Source organism: Ranitomeya imitator, chromosome 1, assembly GCF_032444005.1.
Source record: "Ranitomeya imitator isolate aRanImi1 chromosome 1, aRanImi1.pri, whole genome shotgun sequence".
Taxonomy (NCBI): Eukaryota; Metazoa; Chordata; class Amphibia; order Anura; family Dendrobatidae; genus Ranitomeya; species Ranitomeya imitator.
The window spans coordinates 81,184,295-81,202,956 of NC_091282.1; the positions used below are offsets into that span (position 1 = coordinate 81,184,295).

Genomic DNA, 18,662 nt, shown 5'->3' on the forward strand with positions numbered 1-18,662 from the left:
CCCGAAGGTGCTGAGATACCTGACACAGGGGTCGCCAACTTAGGGACAGAATGCAAACCCGATAGGCTTCCCTTAGAGGTTGTGGCAGTAGAGGTCATGGAGACCCCACTGAAGCCCGAGTTGGAGGACTCCCCTGGTAAGTTCGGGACAGCTCAGTTTCAGGGTCCCACGCAGAAAAGCAGAATTAACAAAAACAGGTATGAGAAAAACACCGGGAATAACCAGGAGTGTATGGTCGCAGAGGCGACTGGGGACTTGCGCAAGAGGAACCCTCTGGCACCAGCCAAGGATGTGGCCGTGGGTCAGGGTAAATTAGAGTGCTCGCTAGACAGCAGTGTTGGGAGGCTCAGGTTCAGGTGCAACGTAATACAAATGTATGCTCGGAGTTGCCAGCACGGACCGCGGCGTTTCAGTGTGACATAGTCACCAAGGCACGGGTAAGGGTATGGAATAAACGGTATCAAGGGCCTGAAGGCTGGTACTTAGGTGACAGAATGAGCTGCGGGGTTATTGAACCCAAAATAAACAAGGTCGAGACCACCCAAACTGGCCCAAATTTACAGTTAATCAGAAAAAAGGGCATGGCTTCTGCAATGGAGAATGGGGTGGTGGGTGATCCGGTAATGAAGTATGGAGGAGAAACGCATAGGGGAGGGATGCATGCACCGATCAATGGTTCCGGTCCCTACTTCAGTTTCTTATTGTAGTGTCGGGCGGGGATGTCACAGGGGCATGCAGATGCCCTGTCTCACACCCATGTGGGGGACAAGTGTTCAACCCCACAGGTTTAAACAGGGGAGGGGGATATGTGAGGCAGTGCCCGGTGTCACAGGTAGGGGTCACTGTTTGTTCTCCCCAGGATGCACACAGAAGCGTAGTGAGGCCATGAGGGGGCATTGCAGTCACAGGTGTAGCTCTGTTTGCAATGGTGAGGCAGTGACTGATGCCACAGGCTTCTATGTTAAAAGCCCTGTAGTATAGGGCAGGGGTGTGTCAGTTTTGGGCTTGTGTGCAGACAGAGCTGTCGGTCTGCTGACTACTTCATGTGTGAGGTAACACAGGGCCAAGCAGAGCCAATAGGCCTGGCACCTACAGCTTACACAGTGGTGCTGCTGTCCATGGTGACTGGTCTCAAAGGTGGATGTCCTGTGCCCAGAGGTGAACCGGAGGTGGATGTCCTGTGCCTGAAGGAAGGAGTAGCATGTTTAACCGCTGCAAACAGGAGGATAAGCTTCCGGCAGTGATCCGGAGAATATCAAGGACTGTGCACGGCTTTCTGGACCGCTTTTGCATCAGCCAGACCCTGTATCATCTGCAGTCTCTCCCTTTGCCACATTCAGTACCATAAGTCTCTGCTGAAAGTAATGGCCCATCCCACACGTCTCCTCCTTGTCATCCGACCCGGGCTCAGGTCTCTTGATGGCTTTTTCGGTACTTGACCACTGAAAAGTGTCTCCTTGGTCTATATCGATGAGGGCTGGTCTGGGTTGGGAGCCTTGGCTGGCGTCATTTGAGTCTTCGGTGCTTGCCCGTCATCATCTGAGTCTTGGCCTTGCTGGTCCACACGACTGCGACCAAACGTTAATGGCTCCTGAAGCTGCAGCGGGACCAAGTGTCACTTCCCAACAGGTGTCGCCCTTTACACTCTTCCCTTTGGTACCCAGTACTTCCTTGTTGGTTCCTGCTTACACAATTATTTTTTTTAACTTTCACTTTTGTCCAGCAGATGTCGGTGTTCGCTTACAGTTACTCAGTCTCTCTTGTCCATCTCTCTACTGTACATAAGTGTGTGTCTAATGGACATCTCAGTCACGTTACACTTCTGTGACACTAGTTGGTCAATGTTTACTTGTGACTAGGAATTGTCTAGTAATGGGTGGAGTATAGAGTGCAGCAGACAATGCTAACATAATCTGATTTTCTGAGTAGCTTTGGTTTTCTCAAAGGTCTTTCGGAAACACCTCGCATTGGCCGGCAATGTAGAGTGCATCCTGTCTCTGTCTGATATTGTATTTGTTGTTTTTATCAGGAAATGTAGAGCTCGGCTTGTCCATTGATTCCAATGACCAGACAAAACAACAGGGATCTTCTGAGAGAAAACATCCCATCGCGTTTCCTGCAATGGGGAAGAAGCAGTCTAAACTGCCCCATTTACAGTCTTGCACATAATATATTACAAGAGTTTAGAGAATGGAGAGGACAGGCAGATTAATGTGATTGCAGTCACCAAGAGCTCTGGGCCAAGGAGACCCATTGCTTTAGAAGGAAAGTATCTTTTTAAAGTTTTTGTTATGAGGCAAGTGCAAACTACATGAGGATTAGAATAACTGTAGGAAACAAAAGGTGGCCCATAGTAAAAGATAAAAAGGGGAACCCTTTGATACTGGTTCATAGAAATACAACCTCTCAACCAAAGACTTAAAGTTGCTGTGCATTGGCAGAAAAACCTATGATAAAATTGGACATTAAGCAACTAATATACTTTGTTTCTAAAAAGGCCAGGAAGCAATATTCATAAAATCTGTGACATCTTGACTCAGACTCCAGTGATAAATATCTTTCTCCTCTCTGTGTGTGACATGATTGGAGGAGGCTGTTTCAGTTCATAATCTAAGCCAGCCCCCTTCTCCTTCAGGCCGGGAAGGATAGCTTAACCAATTAATTGACCCAGACAGGCAGGCTCTTCATACACGTTCCCAAAGATTTCAAAGCTCTCAGGTTTGCCTCTGTGACATGTAAAGTGGATACAAAATGTTTACACATACCTGATAAAATGCCAGGGTTTTGTTATGTAAAAATTTCATAGCCAATAACATTTTCCAACTTTATTGTCACGAATAATCACCAAAAATCCAATATTCATATTAAGGGAGAAAATAAAAATAACAAATGCAATAAAAAAAAATATGATTGCATAAGTGTGAACAACCTCTTAGCAGTCAGTATAGTCAGTGTACAGCTGCCATCATTTAGCGAATCTGATTAGTCCTATATAAAATATATCTGTTTTAGTAGAATTTTCCTGACTTTTTTTTTAGATGCATTGGTTGATTTACAAACAGATTACAACACAACAAAGGGATTTAATTGTTCAAAGTTATCAATCATGAGAAAGTACAAACTTTTTTTTCAAAGTATTAGATATATCATGAAACATTGTGAAGATCGTATCAAGAATTGGCTTACATTTGCCAAAACAATAGCATTCTCTAGAACTGAATGTCCCTCAAAAAATGATGAAAAGACAAGAAGAAATTTAGTCTGGAAGACTGCAGCAACATCAAGGGTATGTGTCCACGGACCGTATTACTTCCGGAATAGCTGCGGATTGAACGCTGCGTAGAGCCGCAGCGTTCAATCCGCAGCGTCCAGATGTTACGGCATAGTGGAAGGGATTTTATGAAATCTCGTCTCCACTATGCATGCGAACACGCACCCGGCGGCCCTGCGTTTCCAGACATGTGGCGCATCTTTTTAGAACACAGCATGTCCGTTTACCATACGGCGCCGCTGCACCGCTGCAAGGTAAAACACAGGGTCCTATGTGTGGGGTGCGATGATTCCGGATGTGTGCAATGAACACATCCGGAATCACGGCGTCTACAGAAGGGGGCGGCGCTTTGGACGGAGCGAGTTTTCTGCTCCGTCCAAAGCGCCGGCCATCCTGAACGTGGAAACATACCCTAAAGGTACTGCAAGAATTTCTGGCAAGTATTGGTTGTCTACTGCATGTGACAGTAATTTCCTGTATTTTTCATATGTCTGGCCGGTGGGGTAGGGAGCAAAATAAAGCCTTTTATTACATATAAAAACAAACAAAGCCTGGTTATATTTTGCTAAAATCTACATCAAGTCTGCCATAAGCATCTTGGAAAATGTGTTATGGTTTTATGAGACAAAGGTTGAACTTTTTGCCCATAATTCCAAAAGTTTTATTTGGCGCAAAGTCAACACCAAGCATCACCAAAAAAAACACCATAGCCATAGTAAAGCATGCTGGAGGCAGCATTATGCTTTGGGGCTGATTTTTGGCAGCTGGAAATTAATTTTTTGTCCAGGTGGAGGCAATTATGAACAATTCCAAATTTCAGTCAATTTTGCAGCAAAACTTTCAGGCCTCTGCCAAAAAAATTGAAACTAAATAGGAATTTCACTTTTTAGCTTGATAATTATTTTAAACAACAAATTAATGTTTCACAAGAAGAAGACCAAAGTTTTGGAATGGCCCAGCCAGAGTCCAGATCTGAATCCAAATAAAACCAGTACCTGTTCTTAAGAGGGCGCTGTACACAGGTGATGTCCACTCAATCTGACAAACTGAGCTCTACTACATGGAATAGTGGGCAAAAGTTGGCAATTCTAGATGTAGCATGCTGATAGGCTCCTATCCAAAAAGACTGTATGCTGTCAATTTCAAAGGGTACTTCAACAAAGTATTAGTTTAAGGGGTCATTCACATGAGTGTATCACTCCAACGAGTGCAATCCAAGAAAACATGGGATTGCACTCGGGCCAATGTTATTAAATGAGGCAATGCAGATCTGCATTTTTTTTTCTCATCTGTATTCAGCATAAGTACAAATTTGCAGAATGCTTTGATTTCACCCAAAAATCGGTTCAGTGCGGGAAAAAAAAATCGGATTCCATATGAACCATCAGTATAACATCCAATTTTTATGAAAACATTACAATTCTGTATGATGGGAAACTGTAGATGGTCCTGTAAATGATTAATAGCTGCTGAGTGAAAAAAATGGATTATATGCGGACAGTACACGGATGACAAGTCAGTAAAAATTGTCCCACTTTTCTAGATCAGAAAGGGATCCATTTTTTTAGATGCTTGTGTGACCCCAGCCTTAGGGTGTGGATATTTATGCAACCACATTATTTTAATGCTGTATTTTTTGGAAAAGATTTTAAGTTTATTTTTCAATTGAAATGTACAGATTATGTGTGGCCTTAAAGGTGGTAAAAGTTCTTCTGGCACTTTAACAAAGGTGTGTAGACTTTTTATATCTACCATATGCATTTAAATTTGCTGTCAGGCCAGCCCTCTTGTCCAGTGCAGGATCTGCTAGGAATCGCCCTCTCACCCAATGACACTTGACAGTGGGGACTTGCCTCCAATAGTGATTGAGGGACTTTCTGAGGGTCCAGGCAGGACTACGAAGTAGAAATGCTGTAAATCAATAGAGTAGACATGTCTTCTTTCATCTTTTAGCCCAGTCTTTCACCCGACTCTCAGACAATCAGGATTTGTTCTAAGAGATGAGTCGCTGACGAAGAAGCAGTAGTCCGACACCCAACAATCCACTTTAGGTGTTACCAAATTTCAGGGATTTGAACAAGTGACAGCTCTGATTATGTACAATTATTAATAAAACGAGAACTTTACTGACCAAGATAAGCAGCCAGAGGCTCGTTCCTTTCTTCTGCCTTTGTCTGAAATGAATTATTTCCTGGTGTGACAATAGCATCAGATTTAATCATGACGACTGTTCCATTCCAGTCGTAGGCTCCAACCGCACCGAGCATCACCCAGTCCTACGTACAGTAGGGGAAAAATAGTCCTCACTCAATAATTATGCCAATAGTAGGTACAACACGACTAATTCATTCAATATGAAGTACTTAAGCACCACTCCTGTGGTTTTATCCATATTTTACCGCCATTCTAGTGATGATAGAATGATGCCTGCTGACAACCCCTTTAAAGCACAACTCCAATGCTTTTTTATCCCAGCACTGGAATGGTCTTACTAATGTAAGTTCTCTGCCCCTAGTCTTATACTTGCCAGCCGCCGTTTTCATCTATTATCGGTGCCGCTCCGGTCGTCTTCTCCAGATTTTGACCTGCTGGATGGCTCCAGTGTTTTCTGGGTGATCCGGAAGTCACAAATCGATGTAAGTCTTTGTGACCCAGAATGAGGCCAAAACGAGACCCTCATAAACTTACACTAAGAGCTCGTGATGGTTATCTCTGATTTCTGGTCAATCAGAAGTTGTGGTCACAAGATGGCCGATCGGGACCGAAGCGGCACCGGGAAGAGCTGAAGACGACGGCTGGTGAGTATATTACTAATAGTAGGGACTTGCATTAGTGATACCACTGCTGCCCTGAAATAAAAGGCTTGTCGACAGACTTTAATCCAACATCGCTAGAACGGCGGGGCGGGATGTGAGATTTTTTTTTTTAAATTTAAACAGGGAAATGCGGCATTTCAGGAGCGGTTTTCCAAATCATAGACAATCCCTTTAAAGGGAACTTGTTACATTGATCATGTGGTTCAATGAGTGGATGTTATGTTATAGAGCAGGCGGTGCTGACTCTGAGCAGATTGATATATAGTTTTAGCATAACTTGTATTGTATTCATATAAATGTCTATTCATTTATGTCTGAGTCCAGTGGGTGGAGTTACTCAATAATTAAGCTTCCGCAGGGTGGGTGTGGAATCAGAGAGCTGTCAATCACTGAATAGGACCACCCACTGGACACCTAAGGGCATAATGAGCAAGGATTTTAATGAACAAAATTCACATTATAATGAAACTTTATAGATATATATAATTTTATCAATATACTCAGCTCTTCCTGCCTAAAGATAAAAAAGTACAATATGACATGTTCCTCTTAAAGGGGTTGTCTCTTTTTTTTAAAAGATGTATTTAAGTACCTAAAATAGCTAATTACATAGGCCGGAGTTATTGGCCTTGTGCTCATGGCAGGTCTGTGTGTACTGAGCTTGCATGGCGGCACAATTTGTTACCATATAGTGTCTAATGGAGTGTGACACAAGGTACGGTGTAAATCAGTAGGTTTTCTATGGTACTGCAGCTTGGAAATACAATATACAGAGCTGTAATGCAGGTGAATGGGGTTTGCATTGTGACTCGCAAAGTACCGTCAAACCCAACCGGTTCAGACTTTTTTGTGACTTGCTTGTTGCGGTCGCCGGCCCCATGAGCAGCGGCACAGAGTGATCATTGACCGTGCAACTTGTGTCACCGACTAGCACCAGCCTAAAGCCATTTTCACATGTTCAGTATTAGATACTGATGTAAAATACTGACCAAATACTGAACGTGTGAACATGGCCATAAGATGACAATATCTACTACACACATACCAGTGTAGGGACCATATATGCCACGGTTTAGGGTCCATGCACATGACAATGTGGTGTATCACAAAGCCATATAGATATAGATTTACCTTGGAGTAATGAGCACTGAATCCAGTCTGGGACATCTCCATCCCAAAGGACACTGCTTGCCGCTCACTTGTAGCTAAAAATGGAAGTGCCGAGATAATATAAAGAATAAAAATGAAAAATTATTTGCACAATTACAGAACTTTCTAGTTTTGTGTCTCAATAATTTACTAACAAGGCCTGGTTTATATCCGCTTTATAGGAGCACTCCACCGATTTTTATTTTTTTTATTTTTCAGACCTATTAGCAAACAGTGTGTATGCAGAGGGTGTATTGCGTTACTCAACCTTTGCCGATTTCTGCCGTTTTCAGCGGTCCACTCTAGCGTTATGTGACTGCCTCTGCAACCTGCTGAATCTCACAGTGTCTGCTGTGTTGTTGAGCGGTGGTTGATTTCCGAATTATGTCAATTTAAGTCTTAAGCAAGACAAAGCTAGAGAGACTTGTTCTGAGTCTCATAGACTTGCATTGAGAAAGTAACTGCGCTGTGTGATGCGGCAGGTTACAAATACAGTCATGTGATGTCTGAGCGGAGCGGTGCACTGCAGAAAACGGCAGAGGATGGAGGTGAGTATTGCAATGCGCTCTCTGCATACACATTGTAATTTGCTAATTGATGCAAATAACAAAAATATCATTGGAGTGCCCACTAAGAATTTTATTCTTCCTGGTTAGTCCAATATCCTGAAATGCAGAATTCAGTTCTGTAATGAATTACCATTGACGTCTGTCACATCAGGACGAGAGATTACTGGTGTGCAACACAAAGATAGAGGTGGAGAAACATGCAAAGGGGAGCCCAGACAATAGGGAGATGGAGAAGATGGTGACCCCTAACACTCACCTAATGCTGACCCCTAGTCCTTCCTCCCTTGTGCTGTTATGTGCCTAAGCCCTTGGGCCCTGGCTGGCCCTGTACCTAGCCATGGATAATGTGAAGGACAGCAAGACACCAGGCTTACCACTACAATAAGACAACACAGGGCAAAACACACAAACAAATGGAACTCCATAGGTATCAAAAGGAACACACAACACCTTCTCCACAGACATAAGGAACAGGATAGAAACTCTATAGCTGGCTTAAGAGGAACATAGGAGAGGGTTTAAATCAGCGGTCTCCAACCTTTCTGACCTTGAGAGCCACATTCACCTCTGCAAGAGGGTCGCGAGCCACATCCAGCTCCTGTCCCCCCTCACAGTAGTGGCAACCAAAGACCCCATTATGGGTATAATGATAACCAAAGCTTTTCCACACACATCACCCCTAAGCAGTATACCAAGTTCCAGGGGTTCCCACCACACCCCACCACATTCAGCATTCTCCCATCACGCACTCCCAACACAGTCACATCCATTTTCAAGCATCTCCTCTGACCGGTAGTATCATTCTGTCTCCAGTGTACCATACCTAAATTATCTCTGAACCCCCAACACCAGTAGAAGTGTACTCAGATCTGCTCTTCTGTGCAGGGCTACTCACAAAGTTCACCATTTTGAGATGTGCTCATCATACCAGTTTACTAAATCTGGAGCTAATGTACCAAGCTGGCAGACAGCCGCGAGCCACAATTCATGGCACCGCGAGCCACATGTGGCTCCCGAGCTACAGGTTGGGGACCTCTGGTTTAAATAATGAAATAATAATAATAATAATAATTTTTATTTATATAGCGCCAACATATTCCGCAGCGCTTTACAAATTATAGAGGGGACTTGTACATACAATAGACATTACAGCATAACAGAAATACAGTTCAAAACAGATACCAAGAGGAGTGAGGGCCCTGCTCGTAAGCTTACAAACTATGAGGAAAAGGGGAGACACGAGAGGTGGATGGTAACAATTGCTATATAATTGCTATAATGAAAGGGGAGTAGTCCCAATTAGCTGCAGCTGACACAGGAGCCAATGGAAAACTCAGTAGAGGTTAAAAACCGAATTCTTAGACTCTTCCATACCATAAATAATAAATCATAAATCTGTTCAACTCATGAATGGCCATGCATATACATCTAACCACTGTGGTCTTCTAATCCCAGACGCATCACAGGTCCCGACAGGGTGCAACGTATACATGGCAATGCCAAATGGATCCCATTGATTTATAATGGGCTCTCTTGGGTTCTATCATGGTTATTGCAGTAGATAAATCCCATGCATTACTTCCTCAGGGGGGAAGCGGTGAAAGTTTGATGCAAAACGCGCGTTGGGGTAAGGTGACCAGGATCCAGACGGGACATTTTTACTTATGGGTAATTATCCCTTTATTTAATCACACACTTTTTATATTTGACACATTGGCACAGAGAGATATGGTCACGAATTTACTGCTAATAATGCATCACTTGTGAAGTCTCCATATATAAGGCATATGCACTCAATGATTGGGAGTAATTTATGGACATGATGTCCGCTGCATATCCCCTTGACTCTGTTGTTACAATATATGTCCTGGTTTGTTTTCCTTGGGTCATTTCTTTGTATACATGGATATAGTCACTATAAGAAATCCATATATTGTACCGCTGCAAATATTGTGAAATTTCTATATGTAATCTAGTGATTGATTTTCTTAATAAATATTGTTTATATTTTCTGGCAACATTTGGACTCATATTTTTCTCCTGTGACTGTATTGCTATTGAGTCACCATTTGATATATATGGTTATTTATGACTGGTACATTTTTTTGCTATTTAATGTTGTAGCAGTACAGAAAAATCAAGGAACCAAGGCACCAGATGTCATCCTTTAGGTTACATTGTTAGAATACAAAAAATTCACTTGTAAAGTTTCGGCAATGCTGGGTCTTTATCAATCCATAAAGTTACGACGTAAATATGCTTCTTACTTTTTATGGCTTTATGAAGGTCCGGTGTGGCCAAAACATTGCATATAAATATTTTATGTATTAATTAAGTAACCTAAAGGATAATGTCTGTTGCCTTGGTTTCTGGGTTCCATCATGGGGGCTGTCATTGAAATTTTATGGACCTTTATGCTACAGAGGCTTCATTTGGGGCTTCTAACAGGAGTCATTAAGAAAAAGATTTGGAGATGATTTCTGTTACTTTCACGAGGTTAATGATATTAATAATATCGATGTATGTCTGTAAAGCAATGTGGAAAATGATGGTACAATATTAGTAATTGGTACGGTATGTTTAGGCATGTGTAAGTAGGACCAGATGTCCAACGAGAGGATCTCAGGAGCAGAAATCTATAGGGTGGTTCTTCAGATCCTTTGTTGGAAATGTTACGGTCCGGAGGCTGAGCTCATATTATGACATACAGTTAGGTCCATATATATTTGGACAGAGACAACATTTTTCTAATTTTGGTTATAGACATTACCACAATGAATTTTAAACAAAACAATTCAGATGCAGTTGAAGTTCAGACTTTCAGCTTTCATTTGAGGGTATCCACATTAAAATTGGATGAAGGGTTTAGGAGTTTCAGCTCCTTAACATGTGCCACCCTGTTTTTAAAGGGACCAAAAATAATTGGACAGATTCAATAATTTTAAATAAAATGTTCATTTTTAGTACTTTGGTTGAAAACCCTTTGTTGGCAATGACTGCCTGAAGTGTTGAACTCATGGACATCACCAGACGCTGTGTTTCCTCCTTTTTGAAGCTCTGCCAGGCCTTCACTGCGGTGGTTTTCAGTTGCTGTTTGTTTGTGGGCCTTTCTGTCTGAAGTTTAGTCTTTAACAAGTGAAATGCTGCTCAATTGGGTTGAGATCAGGTGACTGACTTGGCCATTCAAGAATATTCCACTTCTTTGCTTTAATAAACTCCTGGGTTGCTTTGGCTTTATGTTTTGGGTCATTGTCCATCTGTAGTATGAACCGGCGACCAATCAGTTTGGCTGCATTTGGCTGGTCCGAGCACACAGTATGGCTCTGAATACCTCCGAATTCATTTGGCTGCTTCTGTCCTGTGTCACATCATCAATAAACACTAGTGACCCAGTGCCACTGGCAGCCATGCATGCCCAAGCCATCACACTGCCTCCGCCGGGTATTACAGATGATGTGCTATGCTTTGGATCATGAGCTGTACCACGCCTTCGCCATACTTTTCTCTTTGCATCAGTCTGGTAGAGGTTGATGTTGGTTTCATCTGTCCAAAGAATGTTCTTCCAGAACTGTGCTGGCTTTTTTTAGATGTTTTTTAGCAAAGTCCAGTCTAGCCTTTTTATTCTTGATGCTTATGAGTAGCTTGCACCGTGCAGTGAACGCTCTGTATTTACTTTCATGCAGTCTTCTCTTTATGGTAGATTTGGATATTGATACGCCGACCTCCTGGAGAGTGTTGGTCACTTGGTTGGCTGTTGTGAAGGGGTTTCTCTTCACCATGGAGATTATTCTGCGATCATCCACCACTGTTGTCTTCCGTGGGCGCCCAGGTCTTTTTGCATTGATGAGTTCACCAGTGCTTTCTTTCTTTCTCAGGATGTACCAAACTGTAGATTTTGCCACTCCTAATATTGCAGCAATTTCTCGGATGGGTTTTTTCTGTTTTCGCAGCTTAAGGATGGCTTGTTTCACCTGCATGGAGAGCTCCTTTGACCTCATGTTTACTTCACAGCAAAACCTTCCAACTGCAAGCACCACACCTCAAATCAACTCCAGGCCTTTTATCTGCTTAATTGAGAATGACATAATGAAGGGATTGCCCACACCTGTCCATGAAATAGCCTCGGAATCAATTGTCCAATTACTTTTGGCCCCTTTAAAAACAGGGTGGCACATGTTAAGGAGCTGAAACTCCTAAACCTTTCATCCAATTTTAATGTGGATACCCTCAAATGAAAGCTGAAAGTCTGAACTTCAACTGCATTTGAATTGTTTTGTTTAAAATTCATTGTGGTAATGTCTATAACCAAAATTAGAAAAATGTTTTCTCTGTCCAAATATATATGGACCTAACTGTAGGTGGACAATGTGATACATGACATTTAACATCTGAAATGTACAGTAGTTGTCATATTGTATTTGCCATTTAGCAGTTTTTCTACAGAGGAAGTAAGAAAATGCAAAGGGTTTACCAGCAGTCCTAAGGAAAACCACAGAGCTGCAACAAATGACAAACTCATCTGTGATACAGGAAATAAATATATCTTGGTACCGTGTTAGCCAGTGGATAGAAAAATATTTAGAATTGAGAGTCCTCAGTGGTTGATACCTTTTAATGGCTAACTGAAAAGATGGTAACAAATTGCAAGCTTTCGAGACCACATACGTCTCTTCATCAGGCAAAGACTAAAACAAATTCTGAAGAATCACATATTTATGCACAACATAGTATAGAAAAAAAAGAGGGGGAAAAAAAACCATGGATAAGCCAGGTGACATGAAGCAGAATTACCATAGGTGATAAACAGTTACGTCCATAAATATTGGGCCAATGCTTAGATAAGGATTGTTTTATTGTCCTGTGATTAGGGTCTCTGTTGTGATGACCCCACATGGTCTGAGGGGCAAGTTTCTTAGTTGATGTAAAAAGACATAAATCCATGCGACACATTCATTCCTGCATTAAGACTGTCAAAGGTCGTCATCAGTTTATATTCCCAGACTCTTCTCTCTTTCTGCGATTTGAAGTTACCTTTTAATACAAGTAATTTAATGTCCATAATGTTATGATTTGGGAGACAGAAATGTATTGCCACAGGTATATCCATTCTTTTTTCTCTTATTGTATGTCGGTGAGAGTTCATCCTTGTTCTCAGTTTCTGCCCTGTCTCCCCCACATACAGACCCCCAGTTGGATATTTAGTACAAATAATTAGGTACACCACATTAGATGTGATGCAGCTGAAAGTACCTGGTATCTTGTAGTCCTGATGTGAATTGGGGATCTTTATCTTGTCCGTGGTCATTATACGTGGACAGGTTTTACATTTTTTCTGGTTGCAAGGAAAGATACCTGCAGCTGTGGGAGAGGACAGGGAGCTCTTGACAATGATGCTTCTTAGATTTGGGGGCTGCCTAAAACACAGTAGTGGGGGGTCTGGAAAAATGGATTGTAAGCGGGGATCTTTTTGCAGCAAAGGTTGTAATTTCCGTGTAGCTCCCCTTAGCACCTCCAGATTTGGATTGTAGGTAACCACCAGAGGTACCCGGCTATTTTCTTCTTTAGCTTTGTAAGGTGATTCCTTGATATTCTGGTGGCTCTTGTGATCTGATTTTCATTTGTTCTTGGATGGTAGCCCTGATTCAAAAAGGTCTTTCTGAGGCGACCAAGATGTTCATCTCTATCCATTGGGTTGGAACATATACGATTGTATCTGATGGTTTGGCTGTAGACAATAGAGTTTTTTATGTGTTTTGGATGGAAACTGTCCCATTTAAGGTATGTTGGACGGTCCATTGGCTTCTGATACAGGGATGTCTCTATTTTATTGTTCTATTGTTCTATTGTTTTATTGTGCATAAATATGTGATTCTTCAGAATTTGTTTTAGTCTTTGCCTGATGAAGAGACCTATGTAGTCTTGAAAGCTTGCAATTTGTTACCATCTTTTCAGTTAGCCATTAAAAGGTATCAACCACTGAGAACTCTCAATTAGGGTTGAGCGAAACGGGTCGGCCAGATTCAGAAGTCGCCGACTTTTGACAAAGTCAGGTGTCATGAAACCCGACCCGACCCCTGTGTGGGGTCGGCCATGAGGTCGGCGATCTTCTGATCTGGAATCGGAATTCCGATACAGAGTTCCGATATGTTTAAGATATCGGGAATCGGTATCGGAATTCATATTTAAGTGTAAAATAAAGAATAAAAAAAAAAAAATATTGATATACTCACCCTCGGACGCGCCCTGGTACTCACCGGCAGCCTTCCTTCCTAAGAATGAGCGCCTGAAGGGCCTTCGATGACGTCGCGGCTTGTGATTGGTCGCGTGAGCGGTCACATGGGCGGTAACGCGACCAATTACAAGCCGCGACGTCATCGAAGGTCCTTCAGGCGCTCATTCTTAGGAAGGAAGGCTGCCGGTGAGAACCAGGGCGTGTCCGAGGGTAAGTATATCAATATTTTTTATTTTGATTCTTTATTTTACACTTAAATATGGATCCTAGGGCGTGAAGGAGAGTTTCCTCTCCTTCAGACCCTGGGAACCATTAGAAACCCAATGCACTGCATTGGGTTTTGTGTTTCGGCGGACCCCGACTTTTCTATAGGATCGGCCGATTTCACTCGACCCGACTTTTGAAAAAGTCGGGTTTCGTGAAACCCGACCCGATCCTATAAAAAGAAAAGTCGCTCAACCCTACACTCAATTCTAAATATTTTTCTATCCACTGGCTAACACGGTACCAAGATATATATCTTTCCTGTATCAAAATGGAGGATACCAGAATGTACCGAATCTTTATGGAACTAAAACCACTTCTGAAGAAACGTGCACAAATGGACAGCGACATTTTTTTCCTATCTAAATGCAAAAACGAGAATCTAATTCCCAAAAGACTCTGGATTACAAACCCAATTCTTCATACCTATAATACCCATTACGCACAGAACCTGTGTCACAGGACTTCTGACAGATTAAGGAATCATCTTTTTTGCATGACTGTTACAGCATAAAGTGTAAAGTCCAAGGGCAATTTGAAACCCTGAGGAAAACACTTACAGAAGACACAGAGCAAAAATTACAACAATATTACTACAAACTACGGACCCATCTAATTCATAGCAAGGAAAAGAAGCTGCACAGATTGCGCCTCAATTCAGGACTCTATACAAACAGATACAAAACAAAGCCAAAACCTGACAACTTGGACAACCACTCCATTCCAGGCACAAATAACTATGTCATTAATCTTTCAGATTATAACCCGACAAAGTGGAGCTGGCTGTGCTTTCCAGAGGACTCTCATTTTGTCCTACTAAGGCCCTGGATAAAACTGAACTCTGCAGTGATATGGAACATTTTTTCAGGAGACTGCGTCTGAGGGAATATTTCAATGATACAGAAGATTCAGAACCCACCTGGACTGAAGGAAAAGGGATCCTAACAACAAAGAAGAGGTCAGACTGGACACCGCCACCGGGACGCAACCCTCATTTGGATAACTATATAGACTCCTTCAGACATTTGATAAAATCCACCATCATAGATACTAACAGGAGACAAGCATCCAACATCAGTGCCCAGGAGAGAAAGGCCATACAGTCTCTGAAAACCAACAAAGAAATCATCAAACCTGCTGACAAGGGTGGTGCAATAGTCATGATGAACACATCAGACTATATGAGGGAAGCAAACAGACAAATTATGGACATACGCTACTACAAAAAATTGGAGTCAGATCCTACACAGGATTATTACAAGGAACTAAACAAGTTGGTATCTTGTCTGCCCGACGAATCCATAAGAACCAATGACCTGATACCAGAAAGTCCAAGAACAGGGACATTCTACATGCTTCCCAAAATCCACAAATCTGGAAACACAGGAAGACCAATTATTTCATGTGTGGGCACCCTTACTGAGCAGGTATCTGGATGGGTAGAGGGTATTCTTAAACCCCTGGTAAAAGATACACCCAGCTTCATTCAGGACACAACTGACCTATTGAATAAACTATCAGCAATAGGTCTTCTACCAGAAGGAACCATCCTGGCCACCATGGATGTGGAATCTTTGTACTCCAATATCCCACACCAGGATGGATTAAATACCTGCAAATTCTTCCTGGAAAACGCAGGGACTGATGCAAATTCTGTGGTGAAACTTATAAAATTCATCCTCACCCACAGTTACTTTGAGTTTAACAAGAAGATTTATCTACAGGAGACTGGCACAGCAATGGGAAGTAAAATGGCCCCACAGTATGCAAATCTTTCCATGGCCAAGCTTGAAAGCGACTTTTTGTCCTCATGTCCCATGAGGCCTCTGGCGTACTACCGCTACATTGATGACATTTTAATCATCTGGACGGAGTCTGAGCCACAGCTAAAGACGTTCCATGAACAGTTTAATAAATTTCATCCTACCATCAACTTGACACTCAACTACTCCAGCACTGAAATTAACTTTTTGGACACCATCATTAAGCTGCAGAACAAAAAAATAGACATTCCTGTATCAGAAGTCAATCGACCGTCCAACATACCTTAAATGGGACAGTTTCCATCCAAAACGCATAAAAAACTCTATTGTCTACAGCCAAGCCATCAGATACAATCGCATATGTTCCAACTCAATGGATAGGGATAAACACCTTGGTCGCCTCAGAAAGACCTTTTTGAATCAGGGCTACCATCCAAGAATAATTGAAAATCAGATCACAAGAGCCACCAGAATATCAAGGAATCACCTGCTACATTACAAAGCTAAAAAAGAAAATAACCGGGTACCTCTAGTAGTTACCTACAATCCAAATCTGGAGGTGCTAAGGGGAGCTGCACGGAAATTACAACCTTTACTACAAAAAGATCCCCGCTTGCAATCCATTTTTCCAGACCCCCCACTACTGTGTTTTAGGCAGCCCCCAAATCTAAGAAGCATCAATGTCAAGAGCTCCCTGTCCTCTCCAACAGCTGCAGGTACCTTTCCTTGCAACCAGAAAAAATGTAAAACCTGTCCATGTATAATGACCACGGATAAGATAAAGATCCCCAATTCACATCAGGACTACAAGATTCCAGGTACCTTCAGCTGCATCACATCTAATGTGGTGTACCTAATTATTTGTACTAAATGTCCAACTGGGGGTCTGTAAGTGGGGGAGACAGGGCAAAAGCTTAGAACAAGAATGAATTCTCACCGCCACACAATAAGAGAAAAAAGAATGGATCTACCTGTGGCAACACATTTTTGTCTCTCAAATCATAACATTATGGACATGAAATTACTTGTGTTAAAAGGTAACTTCAAATCTAAGAGAGACAGAAGAGTCTGGGAATATAAACTGATGACGACCTTTGACAGTCTTAATGCAGGAATGAATGTGTCGCACGGATTTATGTCTTTTTACATCAACTAAGGAACTTGCCCCTCAGACTATGAGGGGTCATCACAACAGAACCAGACCCCAATAAAACAATCCTTATCTAAGAACTGGCCCAATATTTATGGACATACAGTGGGGCAAAAAAGTATTTAGTCAGTCAGCAATAGTGCAAGTTCCACCACTTAAAAAGATGAGAGGCGTCTGTAATTTACATCATAGATAGACCTCAACTATGGGAGACAAACTGAGAAAAAAAAATCCAGAAAATCACATTGTCTGTTTTTTTAACATTTTATTTGCATATTATGGTGGAAAATAAGTATTTGGTCAGAAATAAAATTTCATCTCAATACTTTGTAATATATCCTTTGTTGGCAATGACAGAGGTCAAACGTTTTCTGTAAGTCTTCACAAGGTTGCCACACACTGTTGTTGGTATGTTGGCCCATTCCATGCAGATCTCCTCTAGAGCAGTGATGTTTTTGGCTTTTCGCTTGGCAACACGGACTTTCAACTCCCTCCAAAGGTTTTCTATAGGGTTGAGATCTGGAGACTGGCTAGGCCACTCCAGGACCTTGAAATGCTTCTTACGAAGCCACTCCTTCATTGCCCTGGCGGTGTGCTTTGGATCATTGTATAAATGGTATAGTCTCTAACTGGGTCGCTGTGCCAGTGGGGTACCGCAGGGGTCAGTATTGGGACCTGTTCTCTTCAACATATTCATTAATGATCTGGTAGAAGGTTTACACAGTAAAATATCAATATTTGCAGATGATACAAAACTATGTAAAGCAGTTAATACAAGAGAAGATAGTATTCTGCTACAGATGGATCTGGATAAGTTGGAAACTTGGGCTGAAAGGTGGCAGATGAGGTTTAACAATGATAAATGTAAGGTTATACACATGGGAAGAAGGAATCAATGTCACTATTACACACTGAATGGGAAACCACTGGGTAAATCTGACAGGGAGAAGGACTTGGGGATCCTAGTTAATGATAAACTTACCTGGAGCAGCCAGTGCCAGGCAGCAGCTGCCAAGGCAAACAGGATCATGGGGTGCATTAAAAGAGGTCTGGATACACATGATGAGAGCATTATACTGCCTCTGTACAAATCCCTAGTTAGACCGCACATGGAGTACTGTGTCCAGTTTTGGGCACCGGTGCTCAGGAAGGATATAATGGAACTAGAGAGAGTACAAAGGAGGGCAACAAAATTAATAAAGGGGATGGGAGAACTACAATACCCAGATAGATTAGCGAAATTAGGATTATTTAGTCTAGATAAAAGACGACTGAGGGGCGATCTAATAACCATGTATAAGTATATAAGGGGACAATACAAATATCTCGCTGAGGATCTGTTTATACCAAGGAAGGTGACGGGCACAAGGGGGCATTCTTTGCGTCTGGAGGAGAGAAGGTTTTTCCACCAACATAGAAGAGGATTCTTTACTGTTAGGGCAGTGAGA

General features: G+C 42.1%; 1 protein-coding gene across 1 annotated transcript in view; it reads right to left on the minus strand.

Annotated features, from left to right (window-relative positions):
- Positions 1-18,662, minus strand: part of ITGA1 (integrin subunit alpha 1) — a 345,166-nt gene that overhangs the window by 113,981 nt on the left and 212,523 nt on the right. Inside the window, exons 10-11 of the mRNA XM_069748575.1 lie at positions 7,219-7,292; positions 5,403-5,547 (exon numbers count right to left, since the gene is read on the minus strand). Of these exons, the coding sequence (XP_069604676.1) occupies positions 5,403-5,547; positions 7,219-7,292 (219 nt within the window). The remainder of the gene's footprint in view (positions 1-5,402; positions 5,548-7,218; positions 7,293-18,662) is intronic.